This window comes from Penicillium solitum (assembly GCF_028829755.1).
Source record: "Penicillium solitum strain IBT 25940 chromosome Unknown utg000005l_segment0_segment0, whole genome shotgun sequence".
Lineage (NCBI taxonomy): Eukaryota > Fungi > Ascomycota > Eurotiomycetes > Eurotiales > Aspergillaceae > Penicillium > Penicillium solitum.
In genome coordinates, this window is record NW_027072125.1 from 2,645,095 (window position 1) to 2,670,117 (window position 25,023).

The window sequence follows — 25,023 nt, forward strand, 5'->3', positions numbered from 1 at the left end:
GACTATTTGTAATGTTCAGCTTTTGAAATAGCGACAGTTTAGACGGGGAAAAAAAAAGAAAAACAAGTGCACTATAGATTCCGAGGTCGCACTGTAGCATGCAACCTTGGAAGTTGGCATATTGTAAACAAGCACAGGTTCATATAATCCACACACAACTATTGGCTCATATGCTGACTTCTAAAGGAGACCATTTGGACGACAAAATTATTGCTTGTATAAAGAGAAGGGTTGCACACTAAGCATGTATGGATGGTCGAACCAAACTACTTACCGTACACTTGATACAAAATGCCATGCCCTTTTCGTTCATGGGAACCCTTATCTATCAGTACCCTGCGAAGCTGGCTAAATTCTGGACTGGCATATTTCCGGTAAATGGCAGTGATTATTTCTAGAGCAGAAGCCGAGGGATCAAACTTGGTCTCAACAAGTATCCCATTGGGGTCGGCGCCGTGCTCAATGAACAGCGATATAATCGCCGACAGACGAGAAATGCCACTTTCACTGGTGTCGTAGTATCCAATCCACTGGCGACGATCTGCCTCTCGTAGATATTCCAGGACAACCAGCCAGGGCGTCTGGTTCCTTCCGTTTAGATCTTGGTAGGGCTGATTCGGATTGGCATCACCCTCGAGGATTTCACGGATCATTTCTGGACTGGATAAAGGGTACACGGTTTGTCGCCGACTCGCGAGCATTTCAATGCAATGACTGAGAAGGGGTATCCCACCACCACTGCCGTGCGACCTGCTATCATCCTTCCGGATGCGTTCACGTACTAGAGTTGCTAGGCCAAACTTGGCAGAGAGCGAGAGAAACGGATCGTAAAAGTTAAGATTCTTTCGTTTCTCATACGATGAGAAAAGGCTTCGTGCCCAATGATCATTTTCAATCGAGCCACGGGACGCCCAATGCTGACACAGCACTTGGTTCAGCTCAGGAATAAGCACCAGTTGTGACTCGCGATGATTTCGAGACAGCCGTGCGTGGGTAAATGCGAGGAGTATGTTGGGCCACCGGTCATTTATCTGTCGGTCAGGGTGAAACTCATCTAATGGCCACTTGAATTGGAGAACAATTGACGTGAGAAGCGATATATGGGGCTCAAAGCTTGATCCTAGCATTGGCTCCAAGAGTCGGGACCGAACGTGGGATAGTGAGAAGAAATCTCTCACGGTTTGATGGACGTAAGAAACCTTGGTATATCCCAGCTGCTGTGCCGGTGATGGTGTATTGTGCTGGAGCATGCTGGTTGACAATCCTGAGGGGTGAGCCACTATCAACCCTGCACACTCTCTGGTCAGTCGGGCCTTGGTTACCTCACATATACGGATGACGTCCTGCTCCGTCGCCTGTTGCATATTTTTCGGGATGTACGTCACAATCTCCTCGGATTGGTCGGCGAGAGAAAAGTCCCAGAGGCTCATTGATGATGCATCTTGCTGCTGAGTGGCATAAAATGCCTCCTCTCTGGCCTGAAGAAGCTGAAACAGGCGGGACATAACCAAAGTTTGATCTCTAGATGCGGTGTCGAAAAGGAAATGCGTGAAAAGCTCATCCAAGTCGGTGGGATGTTGGCCCAAGTATTCATGCATTTGCGGAATATCTTTATAGTTTTCGTGGCGCAGTATAGATTGAACCACAAGCATCACCCAGAGAAAGACGCCGTCTGCCCCCTTAACAATACTATTAATGAGCTGTGATGATGCCTCTTCATCTTGGGTGAGAATCTGGCTAATCAATGGGTTCCTGTAAAGGTGATCCCGGGCGAAATGAAGCGTATCTCGTCGGGTCAGTTCGTGAAGTTCAAGCCTAGGATTCTTTCCAAAAGCTGCACGAAAAATGGGAAATGGTCGACTGGATAGACAGATTTTGACATGAGTGTATGAATTAACACAATCCTTGAAAAATTCCACGATTTGCTGATGGTCACCAGCAAATTCGTCCAGTCCATCAATGAACAAACAAACTTTGCTCCCCCGGCCTGCGTAATTCAGGAATAATTTCAGCGCAGCCGTCAGCTCAGGAAGGTCCCATGAGATTGAGGCCTTGACGCGTTCTCGCGTACTTAGAGAAAGAAGGTGTTTCCATCGCTCCGGAAAGACCATCGGGATGAGATGTCTTTGCTGGTCGAGTAGTTGGGTTAAAAGATGGCGTATCAAGCCTGTCTGAGACCTCTGCTCCGAGGTGCCGCTAATCCAGAAATAAAAACCGGCAGTGATAAGTCGCTTATTCCCCGCCCATGAGCGAAGGAGACTCATGGTTTTGGCGTGGTGCATGATAAATCGCATCAGGGTAGATTTCCCCGATCCTGCTTTGCCACTAATCCAGTATATTTACTCCTGTTGCTCCCCATTTTGTAGCCAACAGCTGAGGGAACTCTTTGGGCGCCACCCCTGAAGGGCGGTCGGTTCATTAGAGGAGAATATCCAGTCAAAGGTTTTGCTATGTGCGACTGTAACACTCTCCTCTCGATCCGTCATCGACAAGAATTTTATAGCTTCCATCAAGAAGTCTTGGATGGTCGTCTCGTGGTCCGTGAAGATGGTGTTTTCCGTATACACTTTGTCAACCTCTTCGTACGCTCCTGCATTATGTAAACCGGTAGCATCTTTACTAAAGAGTGTCACAATGCTGGGCTTTGAGAACCTCTCGTTCCCCTCTCGTCTTTGATCCCGCAAGGAGGGTTCTTTGGGTGCTCTTCTGCCGCGGGTAATGTCCAAGGAGAGAAGAGCCTCGCGGATTGTCCCTAGGCTGTGCAACCAAAACGGTTGTTACCTTATACAAGTCTACCGGTTGGGCAAAAGGTTTAGGGACATACGTTTGCAGTGACGAGACCGTCACCTCCAGTTCCGATCTCAGGAACATAATCCGTTCTTCCAATCCTTCCGCATCTTCTCGGGGCCAAAACTTCTTCAGTTCCCCGACACAGATGGGTGAATTGGGCCCGAAGACCTGTATCAGCTTCAGGCGAGCTAATATAATATTTAGGGTGAGGTGACTAGTGGCGCGGAGGTCATCCAACCCCTGATCTTGTTCCGATAGCGGTCCAATGTCCCTTGAACAGCCGCTGGCTATGCTATCACTCAGGCTAGTCAACTGGGTGTGTAGGTCGCATGTGTCCCATTCATTCGCAAGTTGCCCATCATTGTAAAGGGTGTGGATTTCATAGAGTTGACCCACAAGCTGAACGGCTGCATGAAGAAATTGCGCAACCAGTGTTGGAGCTGTCGCCGATATGGCACTGCCCGTTCAACTGCAGTCATTTGAATTTTGCTTCAGTCTCTCGGGCTGGTCGATGAGCTTTTAGAATCGCACGCCTATAATGTAATTTAGAAAAGGATGGAGGCAGAGTGGAATAAAAAGAAGCTTCGTAAATATGTGACTGTTACAAGGAGGGGAAAGGGAGGCTAATCTACATTGGAGTTAGGTGTGTCTGACTTGTTGTGCTCAGTAAATTACCAGGGACAACCCAATCGAATCCTGGACTTGCTTATCGCTCTTCTTTTTTTTTTCTTTTTCCGCTTCCTCGGGTGATCCTCCTCCCATTGTTGCCTTTTGCTATTCTTCAACTGGGATTAAATGAGACGAGTTTACGCCAAAATATATACACATATATTTCCAATTGGTGAATGGGTCGGGTAGTTTCACCGTTCGCACTTCCCAGCCTTCAATCAAGTACATAAGTCTCCGGTAAAAACTAAGGAAGACCCCATGACTCACAGTCCATGTACATAACGTTTTCTAGATATCTCCGCTATCTCCGAGATTTACTAGTTTCGGTCTCCATCGTTCTCATCACCGGGCGGACCGAATATGGCAGTCCCTAGTCCCTATTGATAGGGTTGGTGCATCTACCACGTGAGTCTGGCCTATGGCTAGATGCAGGTGGTAATATGAGTAAAGGCTCCGCCACAGGTTGGCATCTTCGTTTGGCCCATAGCCGCCGTGTTCCACCCGCTCCCAGCCGGAAGCTTGTCCCTGAATTCCTTCTCGTAAGCCCTTCCAGGCATCCTTTTCGTACTCATCCAATATCCGTAAGCCTTCCAGTATATGTGGTATGCGGAAAAAAAAAAAAAAAAAAAAAAAAAAAACTTTCTGTCGGTGGGATTTGAAGTTATACAAAGATGCCTTGTTGTAAATCGGAGCTTCTTGCAGCTCTCCTCTCTTTAGGTCACCATAAATAGTAGACCAATTGGCTGTTGAGGATAGCTCATAGCATGTCCGTAGCTAGCGAGGCGTGAGTCGGTAGCCGATCAAGTATATTCATGGAAAACCCTCAGAGATAATCTAAGGGAATACTCCCAACCAATGTGGAATCGGGAAATAGAGCACAATGTATACTATGGTAGTATTGATAAACAAACAGCTTGTTCTCTAAAGAAGCAGCCTACGAAGATCATACATTTGCGCTCAGGCACCTAGAGACTGCCGGAGCGCTAGTCCGAAGTTGAAGCACTAAAATAAGTTTAGTCTACCACGATCCATGTGGGTACACGTACGTTGCCTTGACTCACAATTTAGTGCATGACTCATTACAACATGATATAAATCTGCCGAAATACCATACCTAGCGCGCATGGAATTACTGTGCCGACAATTGCCCGCCCTTCGCACTCTTCATCCGCGCACTCGACCCAGCGGACGTCAAGATCATGACACCAAAATGGCAAGCCATGCGTCTCCTCCACGGAGTCCGCGCTATAGTTGGCGGTCAAGGTCCCCCTTTAATTCTCGTTCCAGGCTGGCCACAAACAGCAGAGGCATTTAGCGATATATTCGAGCCCATTTCAAAACATTATCAATTTTTCGCTCTCGATCCTCCGGGCTTAGGTGACTCGCTTCCTCCACTCAATGGTTACGATACTGCCAACGTGAGCAAAATCATGGCAGAAGCTATTCACGATGTCTTGAAAGAAAGACAGTACCATCTAGTTGGCCACGATGTGGGGGGATGGATTGCTTATCCTTGGGCAGCCCAATTTCAATCAAGAATCAAATCGCTCAGCATACTAGACGCGGGAGTGCCAGGTTTCATGCCTCAGCTTCAATTTCCGTTGTCTCGCCAGACCAATATGCGCCTTTGGCAATTCTCGTTCAACGCGCTTCCTGAATTACCTGAAATTCTGACTCACGGTCGTGAGCGGGAGCTACTGACCTGGTTCTTCAATTTGAAGACGGCTCATCCGGATGGTTTGCCCAAAGACCAACTCGAACGCTATATCCAAGCCTATTCAAGGCCAGGGGCAATGAGTCGGGGGTTCGAGTATTATCGAGCTGTTGAAACCAGCACCAAACAGAACCTGGAATATGCGAAAACACCACTCGACATCCCTGTCTTAGCTTTAGGTGGCGCCAACTCCGTCGGTTCGGACATGATTCGCTTGGTCCAGAACTTCGCGACCAACGTTTCCGGAGGCGCGATTGAGGATTGTGGGCACTTTCTCCCCGAAGAGCAACCATCTGCTGTCGCAGATAGACTGCTAGAGTTCTTGGAGGGAAATCAAACACAGTGAAATTGCTTTTGGCGCAGCTTCTCCTACATAGAATCAATGCTAGGCTTTCACCAGCCATCAATTTCTCTAGACAGCCGAAGATTGTACAGTGGTTCTGCGCATTATATACATTTTTGATTCCCTGGTGCTCAATACCATTTGTCATCTAGACATGTCCTCTACCCTCTTTAAAGCCTTTGCCATGAGATACCTCGATTATTAGCATGATGCGATCCGAAATAATCTTGTAGAGTGGATGCCCTGCTGTTAACCTCTTTTTTGTAGCTTCCAACGCTTGATAAGGATTGATCGCCTTGGCTTGCCCTTGCTTTTTTCTCTCATAGCCAACTTAAACTTAAAATTCCGGTAGCGTACGTAGTCAGGGTGCTTGCTACCTTGAGAAATCTTGATCTTATAATTAGTCGTCATAATTAGGGTCTTAGCTTCGCCTAGGTGGCCCTAACGAGAATATGTTCGAACAATTTCTCCGTAGTCTATCAAAGATTCAAGTTGTGAACAGATGTTATAATAGTCGCGTGACGTCGAATCATGTTAGAACATTTTCTAGTTTCATGGCTTCTTGCTTCTTCGACAATTCATCTCCATTCCTTCATCCCTATTTTCCTTTTTCTTTTTTAAAATATATATACATATATATTATAGACCCATACATTCTACGGGTAATGGTTAGTTATACCATATGAAAGCCTAACCTAGGGGACTACAACGAATCAAGTGCCCGCTGTAGGAACAATGTTGTAACTTTCCAAACTTTCCAAATTGGACCTCTCTTTACCATAAATACTGGACTGAAGCGGTCGCTTGTCAGACCAGACATACTTTGACGCCTACGGCCCGGACCCCGTTGAAGGTCCTCAGATTCCATATTTTATCTGCCTACTCCCTACCCAAAAAGCCAAGGAGGTCCCATGAGTTTCAAGAGGATATGTGTAGGAAATAGATTCAAAGTAACAAAAAAACAAAAACATACAACAGCATGTCTAAGGCCGTGGTCACCTAGCACCCACGGTTCGGGCATAGTCGGCTCTCCGCTCTATTCAAGGCACGGCACTTAGGACGGATATCCAAAACTGACTTGTCGCAGATACTGATGCAGTTTGGCAAAGAATCCGGCCTCAGACCGCTGTCAAGTCTAGCAAATCTGTGCTTGCGGAAACAGTAAATATCTTCTTAGTGTTTATATGCCCCTCCCTGTTGCTTGGTCGTCGCTATGGTTTACCATACCTCCACCCACTCTCCACCCCCCTTCTTTCCTAGACGCTTTTGTTACTGTTTTCGCCGGAAACAAACCTAGGTGATATTGTGGATAGCATTGGGGGATTCTAGGTGGTAAAAGCCAGAAACAATATCAAACTCACCTTATGGCACCGTCTATCCGCCCTAATTCTACTCTTCTTACAATAAGGCAACTATGCCCTCAAAGGATTGTAAGGTGATATTTTGTGGTAGATTTCGTTCATTTCTTAACAAGCGTGTGACTAAAGTAAATACTTATTTATAGTTTGTCAATCTAGACCTTCCCTGCCTTTATTCCCGCTTCTTCATACCATCCTTTACTTAGATACTCGACTTCTAGCGTCTGTCTCTCGGTGATATTTTACTAAGCACTAGGTGTAGTCGAAGTGGCCTAGACCGGGTCGCCCTTATAAAGAACGAGGTTGCTATCATTCTGGATAGTAAGGATGACGTCCTTCTTAGGGGAGGTTTTAGAGGACTTAATGTTTTCGCCGCTATCGGTGCTATATATAACCTTATCAGTTAAAAGAAGCTCCTCTATAAAGTAAATCACCGTATATAAGAAAGAATAGGATATAGAGATAGAGTAAACTTACTAGACGACTAGGTTTCTATCTACCTATATTTTGACTCCCTTTTAGACTGCGACATCGCCCATGGACGGGCGGGTGGGCATTGCCCACGGGCCTTATATAAGCGGGAAATGGGCCCTATGGATAGGCCCACGGGCCGTGGGCGTCGTGGGCGCCCGTGGGCCTTTTTAGTAAGCAAAATTAGCGTAACACGTGATTTTTATGGACAGATTTTGAGATTCTGTTAGGATCGCATGGTTTCCATTGGGTAGTACTAATTACTAGCTAAATGCAGAATGTATTACATCAGCGCCAAGCATGGGCTTGGCCTCCAATAAAACCCCTGAGTGCTTACTAACTAGCAAGTAGTAGTAAGCACTCGCTACCAGGTACTTGCTCCAGTAACGTTAACGTAATCGGTAAGCGAGCCGGCCATGTAAGCCAGCCGGCCACCCAGCCTAATATATTAATTTTAAATGCATTTATCTCAACCACAACGCCATTAAATTAATTCAACTAGCTGGTTTCTCTATCTGGACATGTCTCTCTTCTATGCCCTGGCAATCTACATATTCCACATGCTCGCCCGGCCCGTACAGATTGTTGTAAACCTTGCGAAACCTGCTCACGATAGGTATTGATACGCATTACTTGGGTCTCAAATGGCTCTGCACGTAGCTCACGAACCTCCTGGACTGAGAGATCCCCTTCGTGGACGATAGTCCTAGTAGACCGAGTCCGTTTTTGCTTCTGCTTCTCGTTGGCGGCGCGTAAATCGCCAACTTCCTTCTCAAGAAATGCGGCGGATTGCATAGTGATTTGGCATGCCTTTAAAACCTGGTTTATAGCGGAATTGAGAGGACTTGGGGGGCTCCTTGATCTTGTACGAAGCAATGCTTTAATTGACGAAGCTTGCTTTTGTAATTGGATGTAATTAGACCTTGCCAACTCCCATGGACCCACTCCCATGAAAATATCTTGGCATGCCAAGAGTGGTGATCTTCGTCTATTTAGGTAATTTTATTACTTAAATAGGTTTAGCTTAGTCCCATGGGAGTGATGGGACCAGGAAATGGGACCAAAATTTTCTTAGTCCCATGGGAGTTGGCAAGGTCTAGATGTAATTCGAGGGCGTTTTCGGGTCCCAATCGCTTCCCCTACTCGGAGGGGGGGTAGGGGTTCGAAGACGAATATTTAGCTTTGAGATCACTCGATCAGGCGCAAATGGTATTAAACCAGCGGCTCTAAAGCTATTTTTAATCGTCTCCGATTTAAAAGCTTCAATTCGTGCGAGGGGGTATGCTTCGAGGAAGTCAAGTTTATCAATATGATTGATCCCGCTCCGCATCTTCATCTCAACCATCCGGCTATATGATCGTTTTAATACCGCAAAACAGCCGATATCAAGAGGTTGTAAAAGATGAGATGAATGCGCTGGCATACAGATTGGTATAACCTTATTTTGCTCACAAATCTCGTCGAATTTCGGGGTTAAATGGCTTCCATACCCATCAAGTATTAAGAGCCGATATATCCCCTTCGTACGCGAAGAAGTCGTCCGAATAAAGAGCTTTTTAAGCCAGCGAAGTCCAATTTCATCAGAAGTCCAACCGTTCGGACTAACTTCAAATCGCCAATCTTCCGGGAGGCCGTCAAACCATGATTCAATAAAGACTTTGCCTTTAAAAATAATACACGGAGGGAGGGCCCAACCCGAAGCATTTATACATTCGATAGCAGTCACCCATTCACGATTTCCAGGTTGTAAAAGCGAGCGCCGACCGTAATATTCACTCCTCGTAATCACTTTCGCCGTAGAGATCAATCCCATCGCAAAACCCGTCTCATCAAAGTTATAAACGTCGTCGGGATCGATTCCAAATTGAAGAATTGTTTTTTGGACAAGATCAAACCACTCTCCAATAACTTTCGGGTCTTCGCATTTCGCACGCTCATAATTATAGCGTCTCGAGAATCGGGAGGAGAGGAGAGGATGCCGTTTCACAAAGTTATATACCCATTTCTCGCCAACCGAAATAACCGGGGTAGTTCCACGTTTTTCGAGAAGAAGATTCGCCATTTCTCGAACAGTAGAAGGACGGGGGGAGCTCCACGTAGATCCATAGAAAGAATCCATTTTTCAAGAGATTCCTCCTCGATTTCCGTCAATTTAGATGAATTTGCGCGAGAAATCGCGCGATTTTGGTGGCCCCGTAATCGGTCTTGAAGCGTTGAACGTGGTATATTAAAACGGCGCGCCACTTCGCGAATTGAAGAGATTTCTTTATTCTTGAAAGCCTGGATAGCTAACAGAATCCTACCCTCTTGCTCTATTGAATTTCTAGAGGATTGGGAGCGAATTGGTGGCATAGTGGGTGGTTGAACTAACTAAGTGCTAAATCATGGACGCGTTTTGGGTTGGGTGGCCGGCTGGCTTACATGGCCGGCTCGCTTACCGATTACGTTACTAGGAATGTAGCGCCTGAGGCACCAATAAGTTGTGGCCTCAGGCACGGAGAGTAAGCAAACCCTCCAAACCTCTCGGAAGCACAATTTCAAAATATTTCAACTAAATATGTATTTTTTACGTATTTACAATCATAATTCCGGATTTTTAATAAGATATATATAAATAAATATACTATAATTTACTATATATCTAATTTTTATATATATTTAAGACAACTTTATATAGAGGTGGGCGTTATGGGCATGCCCACGATGGGCATGCCCGTGGGCGGTGGGCGTTATGGACGGGCACTGGAAAATCCAAATAGCCCACCGCCCACCGTGGACGGGCGATGGGCACCTCCTAGGTGCCCATGGACGGGCGATGTCGCAGTCTAATATATATAGTCTACTGGCCACTATACCTAGATCGTATAATGATCGATAGGTTATAATAATAGATCCGAGCCGGACCGTTCTAAATAATGAGATACGCCATTTAGATGTAGGGAAAGTATATACCCCGTTCTTAGTAAGAAACCCAACCTCCGGGTATACTATACTAGCTGAATCTTTAAAAGGGTACAGAGTATATATTCATAAAGCTAGAGCTAGTATAGTTTCTCTTAGGCTATAGTATTACTAAGCCGTAGTGGTCTAAAATATCATTGCCGGCCAACTAATTCTAAAGACCTCCTATAATTTGGTGGCATTATATTCCGAAACAGCCAACTACGCTGGCGTATCAACTCTGCATAATATAATTCCAAGCTCGGCAGGTGATCGGCTTGACACCTAGCAGACCCCATCTTATTTCCGTATGTATTTACGGCAATGACTTGTGTGACTACATTATTGGAATAGTATTTACTTCCTAGCTACTGCACTGCACAATGATGGTATAACGCATTGCGTACTTGTTTTGGTGCATTAATGCCTCATATTGGCCATCAAGAAGGAGTACAATTGCGAAATATTGCTTCTGCCGTATACATCGTGCAATTTGAGTTGATTGGTAGTCACAAGGAGGCATTGTTTCCAGCCACGGGACTTAACGCCTGAGATTGTAATGACACGGAACACTAGGCTTAACATGTTAGTTCGGCGATTTACAGAGTAATTGAGAACCACAGAATACTAACCATTCGGCTACCTCTTGCGTCATCTTCCTCTAGACAAGTAATTACATTCCTGGTACGACCAGCCTTCTCGGGCTGTTTTATATGTTTGACGCTCAGCGTCATGCCTCATCAGATTTATTTTTTCTCCTTGTGTATTACCTATAGGCTAAAGGCATTGATTGGTATATGGGAGGAAGCTATGGACACGTGAATACCGAATAGGAAACGAAAAAAATCTCTTCACATCTGCTTGACCCTTTTTTGAAACGCAGATCGCTTGAGTACTGTCATAGTATAGGGGTGTGGGCCGCTTCAATCAATCGATCAATCAAAGTTCAATTAACCTGTTGCATTCTAACTAGTGGCGTATAACTATGCCGGTGCCTTATCCAACTGAAGCAAGAACTCGAAGCCAAACGCCGAGCTGGAACCACGCAGAGCATCCCGTAGAGTATACAGATGCTGATCGTAAATAGTGCGGAATCAGCCCATTCCTGTAACCTGCAAAACCCCACAAATCCCCAAACCCATACATAAGAAACTAGCATATAACGACTGCATGGAGTGCACCCTCCATCTCCCATCTTCCCTCTCCCACTTCTTACTTTTCACTCTCCCTTCACATCCTCTGCATCCTCCCCTGCCTCAGTTTCAACTGATAGTGATGTTGACCTGGCCAGTTAGCTGGCATGTTCGTCGACTTTGGTTGAGTTCTCGTTTCCCAGCATCAATTGTCGTCATTGGCTAATACCCATCGTCTTCCACACTTAAATCCATTGCCGTGGGGCCTGTCAGTTCGTCGTCGTCGTCGTCCTCCTCCTCGAGTGTGATATACTGGAAGAAGACCTGTTCGGTACATAAAGTTGATCACGTAGCGGATGGCCTGCGGGTTAGACATGATCTTGTCATAATCTTGTTCCATAAATCCGATCCCAATTATGTCCAGTTGCTCCCACAATTTCGTACGCGGATGTGGGCTGCTTGGCAGTGGATAAAAAAACCCACAAAACCAGTATATTTCATCTGCGTCCTTGGAGAATAGCAACCACGTACCTTTCCAAAAGAAATGATTGATCAGAGGGGGGTATATTTTGAGATGGAAGTCAAGACTTACAAACACATCCCAAGCAAAGTAATGAGAATCCCTGCAATACTGTGCTTCGAGATAGAGTGGTCACTTAGGAACCAACCCAGGCCCACAATCGTGCATGTCTTCAAATGCCCAGTGACCGTGCTGCTAACGGGACCCACAGCGTCAATTACAGCAAATTGTGACACGTTGACGAGACAAGCAAAGAAACCACTCTAGTAAACAGGTTAGTCGGTTAACGATCAGAGCTTTGACGCTATGGAAGGGTAGCGTTAATTTAAAAGTACTCACTGCGATAATCGCGACGTATAATGATAGTGAAAGTCCCGTGGTTGTGGGCGGTGTATCAAGAATGGGGACCATACACAAAAGTAAGCTGGCGCTCATTGGTGCTTGGTTGAGTAAGAGCTGCATGCTGTTCACCTGCAACTTTTTTTGGTACCTTCCAACCAGTGATGTGTAAAAGGCGCTGACAATGACACCAGTAAATGCACATATAACACCCTTGGAAGATGTTTCAACGGCTGTATTAGGCGCGGAATATGAATCGGACCAGAATACAATTCCCACACCTCCACACAAAATAATCATTGGAAGAATGGCTGCCTTGGGAATGGCAGAGCGATAGAGTAGGAAGCCCAGTAAAGCAGTTACAGGCGTGAGTAATAGTCGCACGAGCTGGTGAAATATAATAGACGAATTTGCTAGGGAGATGTTTTGAAGGACGACTTGAGCGCACGTAAGAACGATCAGATGAACATTCCGACGAACAGAGACTGATTTGGCGACAAAAGCACCGCAGAACGGCCGCGATATTACCCACAAAGTGAGAGCGGTAATGAAAAAGTGATAAGACGCAAAGGCCATTTGACAATTGCGTAGAGTTTCGTTGGAGAAAATGTACTTATTTGTGAAAACCTACAGATTATTAGCAAAAGAGAATATGTGTGACTCTTTGATGCTCACTTACTATTGAAACTGTCGATACGATATTGGTCGTGATGCACAGCACCAGGCGGAGCTTTCCAGGGGCTCTGTCTTCGTCATCTGATAGATCCTCGAGAGATTGAGATGCCGAATCATCAACTTTTTCAAGAAGGCTCAATTCCTCCGTGTCCGACGTAAAGTAGTCGCGAGACCATCCTTCTACCACCTTGAGTTTTGATCTGAGTTCACGAAAGGTAAACATTTTTGAATGGAGTAAGCAGGAGCAAACTTCTGAACAATATGTGATTGTAGAAAGAACTTAGCTAAACGTATAATTAAGCCATTTGAGGTTGGTGATCACACAGAATTAACAATCTCTTGAACTGACGTTTGCAGCCAGATGGGAACTGATATCACCTTCGTCCCCCGTCCCGCAAATACCGTAGTATTGGACCGGCAATCTTTTTTCTTTTCTTTTTCTATTCCTTATATTCTCCCTCTTGGTTAGATTGTCCCCCCTTTTTCCTCCCGAAAAGCACGCCTTTTTAAATAGCCACTTGCTAATGTTAAGCAATTACTACAACTGGTCGCTGTGATGGATATCTTGTGTTACGAAGGATATTTTCAAATCATAAAACTTCGGAGACCAGACAGTTAATCCAATCTTATATTACAAATGCGTTATATCTGTTCCTGGAATGGGTGTGTTTCACTTCTTCAATGCAACGGTTTCTCTAAATAAATGCACCATTTTAACAAAATCGGAAAATCGAAAAGTAAAAGGAAGAGAAAAGGAAAATTAAAACGGTTATTTTGATCCATTTTGAAGAGAAAATCAGCAGCAGCACAGCACGCCACAAAATGAAAAGAGAACTGCAAAAAAAAAACTAGTGAAAATGATAGCCCCGGGGATAAACAAGCTCCTTCGGATTCACTTCTCCTGGTGACCATGGTGATTCCTCACCCCATTGTGAAAAGACAGTTTCTGCTCCAGAAATCAATCTGTGAATATTGCGTCGCGTGCTGTATACAAGGTTATAAGCTTGTTCTTCGTGAATACTTTGGTCGCCGCTATTAATATCGGAATCTTTGTATGCTGGACCCGCTGGTCTATATGTTCCGATGAGATTGGGGAATGGGGCGAAACACTCAATACGCTCACGATCACCAAGGCCGCCGCACAACTCAGACATAGCATTGTCAACTGGGGCCTCTATGTGATCGATGGCTAGAGCGGTAAGGATCTTTTTCGCACCTCTGATTGTGACTGCGTATCCATAAGTGCAACAGCCTTCTTGAGCGCGGTAAATGAATCGCGTGGAGTCTTCAGGAAACACATCTTTCCAGCTGTCCAGAGGGCCAAGCCATGTGCCTCGACGTTCGACCCTTGGGACTGTTGGGTCGTCAGGTATGGCGTAGAATTGAGTTTCATTCGCATGTGGCCCTGATGAACATCCTCCAATCCAGAGAAGATCCCAATCAGTTCCATAAGGGGCCTGCTTGGATACATTTTTATCCCCTTTCAGCGAGTGAAGACCACGAGCAAATTCACGGAGTTGTGCCTTGATGTTCACGTCCCAGTCGGCATCATCTTCTAGTACCAAGGCGGTGGAATAAGAGTTGGCAATGACACTGATTTCCACACACTCGAATATTAGATCAAATATCTGAAACCAGAGAGGATAAGAAGCCAACTATACCTGTTCAAGACATTCATGTGAGCGCGCCAACATCCAATAGCATTGGGCTCCATGGTTGAAAGGTTGTATCCCTTCCTCGAATATCAGTAAGTGCTTTATGAAGTAAGGATCTGAATACATACGTTTGGTAGCGCTTTCTGCTGTAAGTCTTGTGAGCGAACTCCGTCAACCCAATCAACTTCGAAGCCGGAGACCGAGGCTGATACTGTTAAAAAATCACGCTTGTCTGTGCGCTCTTTTAAACCAATAGCATATATGTGCTCAAACTGATAAAAGAAATTAGTCAAACTCAAATCAGTCGATCATGTAGAATCCATGAAGCGAATACTCACCCCAAGGGTGGTGTTTGAGATGTGGTCGAAATCTCCATCACGTATGCCACCTCGTGAAAGCCGTGACAATTCATGCGGCCACACAGTTTCTCCAGTGTCTCTGATAACAAATGACAGTAGTACATACGCAAGAAATACTGCGATAGCAATTGGAATTATCTTGCGGGTTTTGTAAGGCAATTGAGCAGTCATTGTGAGACACCGCAAACACCGCAAGGATGCTAATAAAAGAAGGGATTGTTTGAATGAATTATATGCATCAGAATGATGGGATAAGCGTCGTCAAATTTTGATAAATTACTGGGGATCATATAGATGGGTTTGTCCTGCATTCCTACTACATGCGACCTGTTACTTTCAAACCCCCATTGTCAAAAACGGCGTGCGGGCCAGGAATGCAACCTCCATTTCCACAAAAAGCGTTCACTGTCACTATCGGCAGAGTACCCGCGAATCAAAGGTCGACCCTTGAGTCATTGTAAAGTTTCGCGCCATGATCGATTGAGGCGGCATTCTAATCGGAATGCGCGTCAAGGAGTGTGCGGACCTCTGCAATAGCGGACTTCCAGTAAAAAAAAAACCGGGAGTGTAATTTTCATATGGGTGGGTGTTGTGAAGCGGATTTTACTACAATCAGTAAGTATTAAAATACTAAAAAACATACAACAGTGAGGATTCGCTGGTGGTCACCCACCCAACTACTAACTCACCGGCGTGTGGCTTAAGTACGGCTGAGCGGACGGGAAGCCCTGTTTTCCACACCCTATGGTCGTATGTATCATATTACTTGTAGGAACTAATCATGAGGTGAAGGGTTAGTTACCCTAAGATAATGTTGAATGAAGCATTTATGAATTTATAGGCGCCTTGCTTGAGCTTTTAGGAGGTTAGATGGAAAAATTGAACTTATCCTGGGAAAGTGGATCCAGGGTAAGGACCTTGAGAGCACAACAACAGTCCATGCCTCAAACTTGTATCGGAGACAGTAAATGGTATGAATATATCTTCGACTGCTCAACTTCACGCCGCCATATAAATAATATCAGATGAAAATGAAGTATAACTTATATACATATCCACATACTTTTAGCTAGCTCATAAACCCTTTCCTTTGCTTCCCATTATTCAAACGTCCCTTAGCCATTTTATCCAAAGCATGGTTACACCTTCCCATCCCCTCAGAAACAACGATACGACCAGGGGTTTCCCGCAGCCGAGCGGCCAAATTTTTCTCCTTCACCGCTAGACTATCATAGCTAGCCGTCACGATCAAACCCTGGCTAGGGAAACGGTCGACTTTGGTATAAGTAGGCGTTAGGGAAGGAAACGTGCTGGTGGCAGGGTCATTGTAGATTTTTCATAGTCTACCTCGATTTTTTGAGCTTGTCAGGGAGCTTACGCCATTCAATATTGTGATTTTAGCCTATTGCCATGCTATTTTGCACCGTATTCTAGAGTAATGGTGGATTTCTCCATAGAGGCAAACTGTACTAGCACCGATATATAAAATTTGGAAGTGAAGTGGAGGTAGTTCATAAAATTGCCCATCGGTTCACGCCTTGAAGGAGACATGTTTGATGAACGTATTACTCGACAAATGCGACTAGCCAGAACTTCTCAGCGATAAGAGTGCATTTCATTCGAAATCAGTACAGGGGGGAGACAAAGGGAGAGAAGGGATTGGCTCCTCCGTTCCGAATCATTCGAAGAGTGCAAACAATGCAAATCTCCGAACAATACAAACACCACAACTGAATCCTTCCACCTCACATTTCTACATGATATCCGACAAAGGGGAGAGACAACATAGAGACAAAGATGCATACGAAAGAGATGCCAAACAATAAATTCAACTGATTGCGCTTGGTGCAAACATCGCAATGATACCTTTCTACCAAGGCAGAACAGAACCATCATAATTTTGGAACGTGCCACTGGTCTCTCTAGAGGCCGCGTCCAGAGTCTTCACCATTGAAGATACGCTGGTCTCGACTGAAATTGCGCCGAGATCTGAGAGCTTGATGCTTAACCCTTCAACAGCTGCCTGAGCAAGCTCCGTCTCCACCAGGCCGGGATGGAAGACAAAGCTCGTCAACCAAGGCTCCTCAAAGTGAAGGCGACGAACAAACCAATTCAACGCCGCCTTACTCCCGCCGTATGGGCTTTGAGTGGACGGGAAGCCTGCAAGGGCTTCCATAGATCCAATAGACCCAATAAGAGTTGAGATTGCGACGAAGATAGGACTTCCAGTCTTGCTAGCCTGGAGAAGATCGGCAGTAGCCTGGAATAGCGTCACAGGACCAGTCGTGTTCACAATGAAATGTTCGGCGATGTTCGCAGCGGTTGTCTGGCGGACAGGCGCGCCACCTACCGAGATACCGGCATTGGCAACAACGACATCGATAGAGGACAGACCATGTTCGGTCTGGAGCTGTGCCACCGCTTCTGCGGCGTCGGTGCTGATTGAGGAGTCAAGCTTGACAATGATCAACTTGGAGCCAGCGCCTTTTGGGAGGTCCTGGAGGTTCTTGGATGATGCGCTCGACGGATCTCGGACGGCCGCAATAACAATGGTGGCAGTCCTTTGTAGGAATGTCTGGACAAAGCCTCGTCCAATGCCTCGGTTTGCACCGGTGACAAGGTAGGTAGTTGGGGCAGTCATTGTGAGAAGATATTTGGTGTCTAGGAGAAGTCGCTTGATCTGAGGAAGTCTGGGTATGTATAAAATATTTCTTTCTGGGGAGGTTACGTATATTTATAATTATCTGGAAGAAGGAATATCTAGACACCTAATCATTCTTCTCCTGCGATCTGGTTAGTATATGCCAAGAAAGAGGATTATTCCACCGACTCCGAGCCGAGAGATCGCCTTTACCTGTATCACACCATAGCTCTAAGGACGTGATGATTCAACATTATTTCTGACCATCCGTTTTGCTTATCAATCAGGACAAAGTGCTTTTCTCCGAGCCGTGTGGTTACTCAGTCCTTCTTTAGAGTTGTTACGTCAGGCGCAGAGCGCGAAGGAACCTACCTCAAGACCCATTAAATGTGCTCATTCGTCAGATAACCCCTTCTTCTCACTGATAAAACTGCGAAGTATGTTTCATACCTTCCTGGCTGTCAAGACATCCAAGTATTCTGGGTTCCACTTCAACTCTGGTTGATACTCGGGTCTCGGTACAATGACTACCCGTCACCTGCCCCACAATCACCTTCTATCCGGTGCAGACTCCGTAGACCTGTTGATATCAGTATCCAAGGTACGTCCCACTCATTGCCAAATGCCAAACCGTCGACCGATTTTCTCATACGGCAACGCTTCTGGGTAATCACTATGCCGGTGTCAGCTTGTTATCTATATGACGAATAAAAATGTGTTAGATACGTTCTTTCGTCGTAGCTATTCCTTGATGTACCTTGAGCAAAAGAGTTGCTTAATCTTGAACTAGTAGGTTCTGAGCAAACCATCAGGAAGTACTTCGTGTGAAGTCCTATACCACCTGAAACCAACACGCAAGTAACTAGCACCATCGGTACACATCCCGTTCTATAACTACTAAAAGCGATATTGTTTCAACTCGCGCTCTGCCCATCGTCACAATTCCTCTGCTTTTCCAATAGGTTCTCGTAATCGCGAGGATATTTTTGGCTTTCTAGAAGGGATTTACATGCGGGGTACAAGCCGTTACCGAAGCGATTCAGCATTATGTTTTATATGAAGGATATATCACTCTGAAAGCTCTAAAACAAGTTTGGTGCCGCGGGATTCTCCTTTGCGAAGTTTCTGAAGGCCTTCCAATATCCCATCAAATCCTCCTCTCGTCACTGTGACAGGTGGTGCCTTCACATCATGGCACAATCGGTCCAGGTCGGCATAAAGCTGGCTTAGAACTTTGTAGTCGTTGGGTACAACTGGAAACGCGGGACCCAATGGTGCCAGCAGAGAAAATGGGCGGCCAAAAACAGTGTAAACCATGAGGAATTTGTACTCAGTATCTAGCTTTTTCGGCTTGCCTTGATCAAGCAGTGTTATAACTCGCCCTTTTGACAACACGTCCGCGCAGAATTGAGAAGACTTTCCTTCCGAAAAGCAGTCCAAAGCCTTAGTGATGTTTGGATAGGCTTTGGAAATTTCGCTGATCGCGGTGGGTGATTGGTAATCGAATACGGCGTCTGCACCGTAGCTTTTGACAAGATCGAAGGACCGTGGAGATGCTGTCACAACAACATGAAGACCAGCCCGTTTTGCGAATTGAATAGTAAATAATCCCACATTAGAGCCACCCGAATAAATGAGAATTGGCGTTCTTTCAGATAAGTTTGCTTTTGAGCCAGTGGAGATATCTTCCCAGGGGATATCAAGATACGAGAGTGCAAGCACGGCAGTAGCTGCTGGAATCCCGTATGTTGCAGCCTCAGAATGGCTGATTGCATCGGGTATCTTCCAAGCGAGCTCCCCATCGACTTTCAAATATTCAGCAAAAGAGCCGACATCAGGGTACTGGCCACCATGTACGAAACCAGCTACTCTGTCCCCGACTTTCCAGCGGCCCGCCATGGCTTTCCCAACCTCAGATACCTCCCCGGCATAATCACAGCCGATTAGACTTTTATTTGGAGAAAGGAAGTCGATATCCTTGAAGTCTATTGGGTTGAGGGCAACATAACGCACTCGTACCAGGATCTCACCGTCGGTGATTTGGGGAATCGGTAGGTCCGTGACTCGTGCACATTGGCCTAATGAAGAGCCAGAGGCGAGATTCAGTATTTGCTTTGGCAGAGATCGAGTTGCCACGAGAGCTTTCATGTTGTTTGAGAGACTGTAATAGAAAACGAGAGAGGAAATTTATTTGAAGTGTTGCATGATATACTCAGCACTTGTGAAGATTTATAGCAAGCAATAAGTATAGATATCAGACGGGGCATTATACCAGCCGCGTCTAATGAGGTAATTTGAAGTCCTACAAAGTGTTAACAGTGGTAGCGTCACCACGGTCGGCATGATTACTATTCACTAAACATATACATTCCACAGAGTTGATGATTAATCTTTTTGATTTACTTGATTGGCTCGTCCCATCGGGTGGCTCCTGGATCCATGGATCCATGGGTGCCTCCCGAGGTCGCAAGTGGCATATTGTACGAGTACGAGCGCTAGTCCCGAATACGATGTGTTTCCCCACTCTTCTAAGATTGGTAAGAAGTCGTCGCCGCAATCACATTGTCACAATGAATAATTTTGTTCATCCTATTTGAATAGCAAGGTTTATGAAGCGAGTATTTCAGATATATCGTTGTTTGATCGCGTGCTACTCCCAAACTTGCTTAACGGGCCATTCAATATGGTGTTGCCAGTCTGGGGGAAGTAACTGTTGAATTTCTCCTAAAACCACACGACCCCAAGACCCCACACACCAATTCTCCCGGGCCATATGCAAGAAGCCACAATAATGAGCCAGCACAACCAAGGAATATGGTTGCCTGTTTGTGAGATCGCTTAGATAGACCTCAGGAGCTCGAATAGCAAAGCCACCAGCAAGGGTCATAGACGTAGGCTGTAGCAATGTGAAGGCTGCCAGTTCGCGGGAATACTTTATGACCCACTCATAGACGGCAGTATTATGATGAGCAAATTGCTGCCCACATTGTACGTTCAATTTTTCGAGACGATCAAACGCAGCGAGGACATGATCAGGCCAAGAAACTTGTGGCGGAGTCACGTCAAAAAGCGGAGCAAAGTTGCTCTGTCGGAGAAATTCAGGCTCAGCATTAACGACCGCCTGCACTCCGCGGGAGAGGGTGAAGATTTCAATTAAGGAATTGAGGCTCGGGCCTTCGGGAGAGCCGGAAGTGAGTGCACTTCCTAGGCCGAATGCCACAACAAGACCGGCGAAGCTCATCATTGCTTTGACATTAGATCTGTCGATATTGGACAGTTGCTCCGAGAACATGGAGATGGCCACATTCTTGTGCGACATCGCGATACTCAGCCACTTCGCTTGGCTGTTGTCGGCGCGAAGGTGCGACAAATGTAGAGCGGATAGGCCCAAGATGCCGTGCATGAGAAAAGCTTCTTGTAAAGCCTCTTGCAAAACCAGAATTTCCCAGACCTTTCGGGTTTCTTCATTGCGGGCAAGGAGTTTGTGGGTTTGCATGATCCACTGCAGCTCAAGTTCCAACTCCTCCATATTCAACACAGGACCGGTGGAAATCTGTGCTGACCCTATCTGATGAAAAAGCGTTGATGCCTCATCTTCAGAGACGGAGGTGGCATTTGACGTCTGGCCTGTGGTTGGAGACTGTTTATTGCGCGAGGGCTTTCGCGACTGTTTGCCGGCGAAGAAATAGGGAACCTCCGAGCTGTAGACACATTCTTCCTGTCGCTGGGTACAGATAGTGCAATTTGGTCGTTGCTCATCACACTAGGTCTGGGGTCAGCGAGTGGATGTTGATAAAGGGATGTTCTGCATACCTTCACCCTCCTTCGCTTGCAATTGGTACAGCCATGGCGGGATTTGTTGTGCGAGCGTCGATAGACCATCTCAGACCTGCATTCCTTCTGATATCACAACGGTTGTTCTACATGAGTGCCTCTGAGAGAGCACCAAAAGATAAAAGGTTAAAATTCAGCATGAGCGGATTGATCGCCGATGTCACCGAAGGGCGGAAGGGGGTATCTGACCCAGACCCACTAAACTATTTCGGGACTAGTGCTATCCGGCATATGTTGTGACGGATCTACTCCGTAGAGGTGTCGGGATCTATGAAAGACACCCAGTTAATATTCTTCTTCAAATCAACCATCTATCCTCATCCAGCCAATCAATATACTGTGGCCTACTATTCTCGGTGACGTCTGCACTCAATATGTATTGTGTAGCAGCTCCTATTACTAGTGTAAGGATTGCTATGATTTCTGATAGTTTGCTTTGTCTGAACAACTTGATACTAATTTTTAGGCCCTCTCTCCTGTTCTCCTAAGCCTGGGTATCATGCGTTTCTCGATAGAGTAATTACCTTTGGCTATTTTGGACCAAGTTCTATGGCAGCCCGTGGCGAGCAAACATCAGACTCTCATGGCGGCTTTCTCATTTACTTAGATCTATCCTGGACTGGAGCGTTCAATTGGTTGAATTCACTGGACCTTTACGTGTTTGACAGCCAACATGCATTTACCTCATAAAGGTAACGACTGCCGGTGTCATTTTTTATGGCCAATCAGCACGCAGTAACAACTATGTATCTCTACCTAGGTGTACCTCTATTTCCGGCAATTTATATAGGATTCGGACCAAGATGTAACAAAACATAAGACATACAAACTAAGTAAGCATAGGTGGATCCATATCTTAGTTTATCCCAACAAAGACAAAATGCCTAAACGTGAACTTGCCCCTCAGCGCCCTACCATTTTCAGCCCCCAATTCTAACTAGAGATGGTTAGTTCCGACCCCTCTACGGAGTGACCATGTAAGCTCGACCTCGAAACATTTCCCTCAAACTCTTCAAACCTGTTCCCTCACGATTTCATACATCAAACCTCTTACTTCAACATGGTCCACACCTTCTACGACGGAACCATCGTGGTGTCCCAACACATCCTCGGCTCCCTGTCCCACTTTCTCCAACAAGCCGAAAAACACCCTAATGCTACCGATCTGCTCAATGCACGTCTATGTGAGGACATGTATCCAGTGACCGACCAAGTGCGCCTCGCAACACAATTCTCAGAAAACCTGGTCGCCCGACTGACCGGTCGGGAGCCGGTAATCACTGAGGGCAAACCCACAACATATGCCGAATGCTACGAGCGCATTGAGAAGGTGCTCAAAGCGCTCAACGAGGCCGACAGAGACGTCGTCGACCAGCACGCCGATAAGCTTAAGCTCACTCAATTGGGCCCGGAGCAGGCGGCGGAAATCAGCGGTGCTATCTTTGCCCATACCATTGCCTTGCCGAATATTTACTTCCATCTTACCACTGCGTATGGCATTTTGCGGAAGGAGGGGGTGTCGCTGGGTAAACGGGACTATTATGTCGGTTTCTCTTCTCGAGCATTCGCTTAAGGATTTCCTTAGCACAACCAGTTGCCCATGATGTAATTTACTTAACTATGGGTGAGCGGACGGGAAGCCCTATTTCTGCACCCTATGGTTGTATATATCATGTCATGTGTGAGAGAAATTAGACTGTGCAGGCATCTATGGATTGACTCAGGGCAGTTTGTATAGTCAACGAATTATATATATTTTTACACCCATGTCATGTAGGCGAGTGTCCGCTCCTGGAGTCAGAGCGGATGTCAAACTCCTGAGTACAGTAAATCCGATCGTCAAGAGGAACTTCTGCCCCGTGATCCCGTTGTTCAAACTTTGCGATGGATTGCTGAGTCGTGAGGTTTTCAATATCGGTGCCTCGTTCGTTACCCTTGCCCCAAACTTGGAGCGGAATATTATCGACGCGATCCGGATCCTCCATAATCCCACCCGTGGGCAGATTTATCGCATCTTGACTAGAGTGTCCTGCATTGCTGTCTCCAGTGAGCGTAGTACCCTTCGCCGAGCTGCGGAAACTGGGTCGAGAGAGATGAAAAGGGCGGGTTAACGAGAAGGAGGCGCGGGACTGCGAGCTAGCGGCCTTCGAATAGGGATTGTTTTCTTTGTTGCCGGTGCTCCGGGATGGTCGTCCAGGGGTGCTGTGATATTGGAAGGCTCTAACACCGAACAGCTTCCGAAGGAGCGGCCACCAGCACATCATATTGGCGACAAAGATAGCAGTGCTAGCCTCACGTATATACCAGATCTGGTACACGGTGGTAAAGGGGGAGGCAAAGTTGAAGTATTTGTTCAGGATGGCGGCAATGATCGTGAACAGACCCAGGCTCATCACGCAGAGTAGCAGCATCTTCCGGTGTAGTGGAAGCCTCGCTTTGACGATAAGCGGTATAGGAATGGCAAACACAAAGGCGTCTGATGAAATATTGAAAACTGCCTGTGTGATTGAATAGTGTTGGTACGTGGCGCACTGCAAATTCGACACTGGCAGGGCCCAATATTGTGAGAAGGGTCGGCAGTACACGGCGTAGTAGGTAACCATAATCACGACGAAACCAAGCGCCACATAAGCGGCGAGAATCTTGACATAGAGGTTTGAGGGCAGGTTCTTGGTGATCCGCCAGTAGAGTATCAACAGGCAGACTTTCACCCCCCAGGTTACAAAGAGCATACATTGTTCCAGCGCAATAACAATCTTGCTTCCGATAATGCGATCGTGAACTTGTTGGGGGTCAGAGAGTACCTCATCGTAGTCGCTCGGCTCCATCAGGTTTGTCGCGTATTTTGCGGAGATTTGAATCAAGATCAGCAAGGATGTATATATTAACTATCGGGATCGGATCCTTAGTCAGTCGAGGGTCACGAATTGGGCCAAACAGGGGACTTACAAATGTTGCCGTCATCACATAATCGTCCCCTGGAATGTGCGATTGAGCTGGTGAGTTATGGCTCAAGCGAAAGGAAGCAATTCTGCATACATGATATCCCCTGGATTGATATATTTGACATTAACCGGGACGCTCTGCTCATAAAGTCAGTGTCTCTTTTAATTATCTTCCATGTTCAAGGTACAGATAGTTCACACATACATTCGGCCAATGTAGAGTACCACCCCAATACTCCAAAAGACCACGGCTTCTACCAGCAGTTGGTGGGGCGTGGGCGATACGTTTCCCATTCTGGCAGGGAAATGGTCGCCCTCCTCGTCAAACGAATGTACCTCACAAGGTTGCAGGAGTAAACATCGGAGTAAACATCAAGCCTGCTAGAGGAGACTTGGGGAATATGAGAGTTGAAGATATTATCGACACTCAGAAGTGAAATTGGGCACGGAATTACCCGGGGAATTTTCACCTCGAAGGATCGATCGGGTCGGGCGGATCTGAGTTTAGAAAAAAGACTATTGGCAGGGGGGCCATAATAAAAAAATTGTGGAATCGATCCAAGCCTGTGCTGTGCGTGAACTATTAGTGCCCCGATCTAGGAGAAACATTCCCCCTAGAAATCTGATCAGGGAGGAT

At 46.1% G+C, this 25,023-nt stretch overlaps 10 protein-coding genes across 10 annotated transcripts; 2 read left to right on the forward strand and 8 right to left on the reverse strand.

Annotated features, from left to right (window-relative positions):
- Nucleotides 1–266: 266 nt before the first annotated feature.
- On the reverse strand, nt 267–2,282 carry N7455_008608 (uncharacterized protein; the record flags this gene model as incomplete). Its single annotated transcript, XM_065605915.1, has 1 exon — nt 267–2,282. One exon carries the CDS (start codon nt 2,280–2,282, stop codon nt 267–269), a length of 2,016 nt encoding a protein of 671 aa, XP_065460864.1.
- A 57-nt stretch (nt 2,283–2,339) lies between these two features.
- Nucleotides 2,340–3,269, reverse strand: N7455_008609 (uncharacterized protein; the record flags this gene model as incomplete). The annotated part of the gene is made up of 3 exons (XM_065605916.1): nt 2,340–2,757; nt 2,825–3,094; nt 3,187–3,269. The coding sequence occupies 3 exons, from the start codon at nt 3,267–3,269 to the stop codon at nt 2,340–2,342; spliced, it is 771 nt and encodes a 256-aa protein (XP_065460865.1).
- Nucleotides 3,270–4,489: 1,220 nt separating this feature from the next.
- On the forward strand, nt 4,490–5,519 carry N7455_008610 (alpha/beta fold hydrolase; the record flags this gene model as incomplete). The annotated part of the gene is made up of 2 exons (XM_040960578.2): nt 4,490–4,501; nt 4,578–5,519. 2 exons carry the CDS (start codon nt 4,490–4,492, stop codon nt 5,517–5,519), a joined length of 954 nt encoding a protein of 317 aa, XP_040808944.2.
- Nucleotides 5,520–12,012: 6,493 nt separating this feature from the next.
- N7455_008611 (uncharacterized protein) lies at nt 12,013–13,175 on the reverse strand (the record flags this gene model as incomplete). The annotated part of the gene is made up of 3 exons (XM_040962394.2): nt 12,013–12,201; nt 12,278–12,904; nt 12,957–13,175. Coding segments are annotated over 3 exons (1,035 nt in total), but the record flags the coding sequence as incomplete, so codon positions are not given.
- Nucleotides 13,176–13,800: 625 nt separating this feature from the next.
- N7455_008612 (uncharacterized protein) lies at nt 13,801–15,137 on the reverse strand (the record flags this gene model as incomplete). The annotated part of the gene is made up of 4 exons (XM_040962399.2): nt 13,801–14,545; nt 14,614–14,684; nt 14,736–14,879; nt 14,946–15,137. 4 exons carry the CDS (start codon nt 15,135–15,137, stop codon nt 13,801–13,803), a joined length of 1,152 nt encoding a protein of 383 aa, XP_040807160.2.
- A 1,699-nt stretch (nt 15,138–16,836) lies between these two features.
- On the reverse strand, nt 16,837–17,607 carry N7455_008613 (SDR family oxidoreductase; the record flags this gene model as incomplete). The annotated part of the gene is made up of 1 exon (XM_040962398.1): nt 16,837–17,607. The coding sequence occupies one exon, from the start codon at nt 17,605–17,607 to the stop codon at nt 16,837–16,839; it is 771 nt and encodes a 256-aa protein (XP_040807162.1).
- A 1,068-nt stretch (nt 17,608–18,675) lies between these two features.
- N7455_008614 (zinc-binding alcohol dehydrogenase family protein) lies at nt 18,676–19,755 on the reverse strand (the record flags this gene model as incomplete). Its single annotated transcript, XM_040962406.2, has 1 exon — nt 18,676–19,755. The coding sequence occupies one exon, from the start codon at nt 19,753–19,755 to the stop codon at nt 18,676–18,678; it is 1,080 nt and encodes a 359-aa protein (XP_040807161.2).
- A 502-nt stretch (nt 19,756–20,257) lies between these two features.
- On the reverse strand, nt 20,258–21,489 carry N7455_008615 (Zn(II)2Cys6 transcription factor domain-containing protein; the record flags this gene model as incomplete). Its single annotated transcript, XM_040962397.2, has 2 exons — nt 20,258–21,370; nt 21,421–21,489. The coding sequence occupies 2 exons, from the start codon at nt 21,487–21,489 to the stop codon at nt 20,258–20,260; spliced, it is 1,182 nt and encodes a 393-aa protein (XP_040807155.2).
- Nucleotides 21,490–22,501: 1,012 nt separating this feature from the next.
- Nucleotides 22,502–23,014, forward strand: N7455_008616 (DUF1993 domain-containing protein; the record flags this gene model as incomplete). The annotated part of the gene is made up of 1 exon (XM_040962395.1): nt 22,502–23,014. The coding sequence occupies one exon, from the start codon at nt 22,502–22,504 to the stop codon at nt 23,012–23,014; it is 513 nt and encodes a 170-aa protein (XP_040807156.1).
- A 190-nt stretch (nt 23,015–23,204) lies between these two features.
- N7455_008617 (uncharacterized protein) lies at nt 23,205–24,835 on the reverse strand. Its single transcript, XM_040962405.2, has 3 exons — nt 24,592–24,835; nt 24,391–24,472; nt 23,205–24,329 (listed from the first exon to the last, which is right to left on the reverse strand). The coding sequence occupies exons 1-3, from the start codon at nt 24,678–24,680 to the stop codon at nt 23,211–23,213; spliced, it is 1,290 nt and encodes a 429-aa protein (XP_040807153.2). The 5' UTR covers nt 24,681–24,835; the 3' UTR covers nt 23,205–23,210.
- Between the last annotated feature and the right edge of the window lie 188 nt (nt 24,836–25,023).

Excerpts from the sequence above, each read along its gene's own strand:
- N7455_008617 (XM_040962405.2), bottom strand. The coding sequence starts at position 24,680 with ATGGGAAACGTATCGCCCACGCCCCACCAACTGCTGGTAGAAGCCGTG. Across the intron at positions 24,473-24,591 it reads GTACTCTACATTGGCCGAAT|AATTGCTTCCTTTCGCTTGA; the intron begins GTATGTGTGAAC and ends TCATGTATGCAG. Across the intron at positions 24,330-24,390 it reads ATGTGATGACGGCAACATTT|TTAATATATACATCCTTGCT; the intron begins GTAAGTCCCCTG and ends CGATCCCGATAG.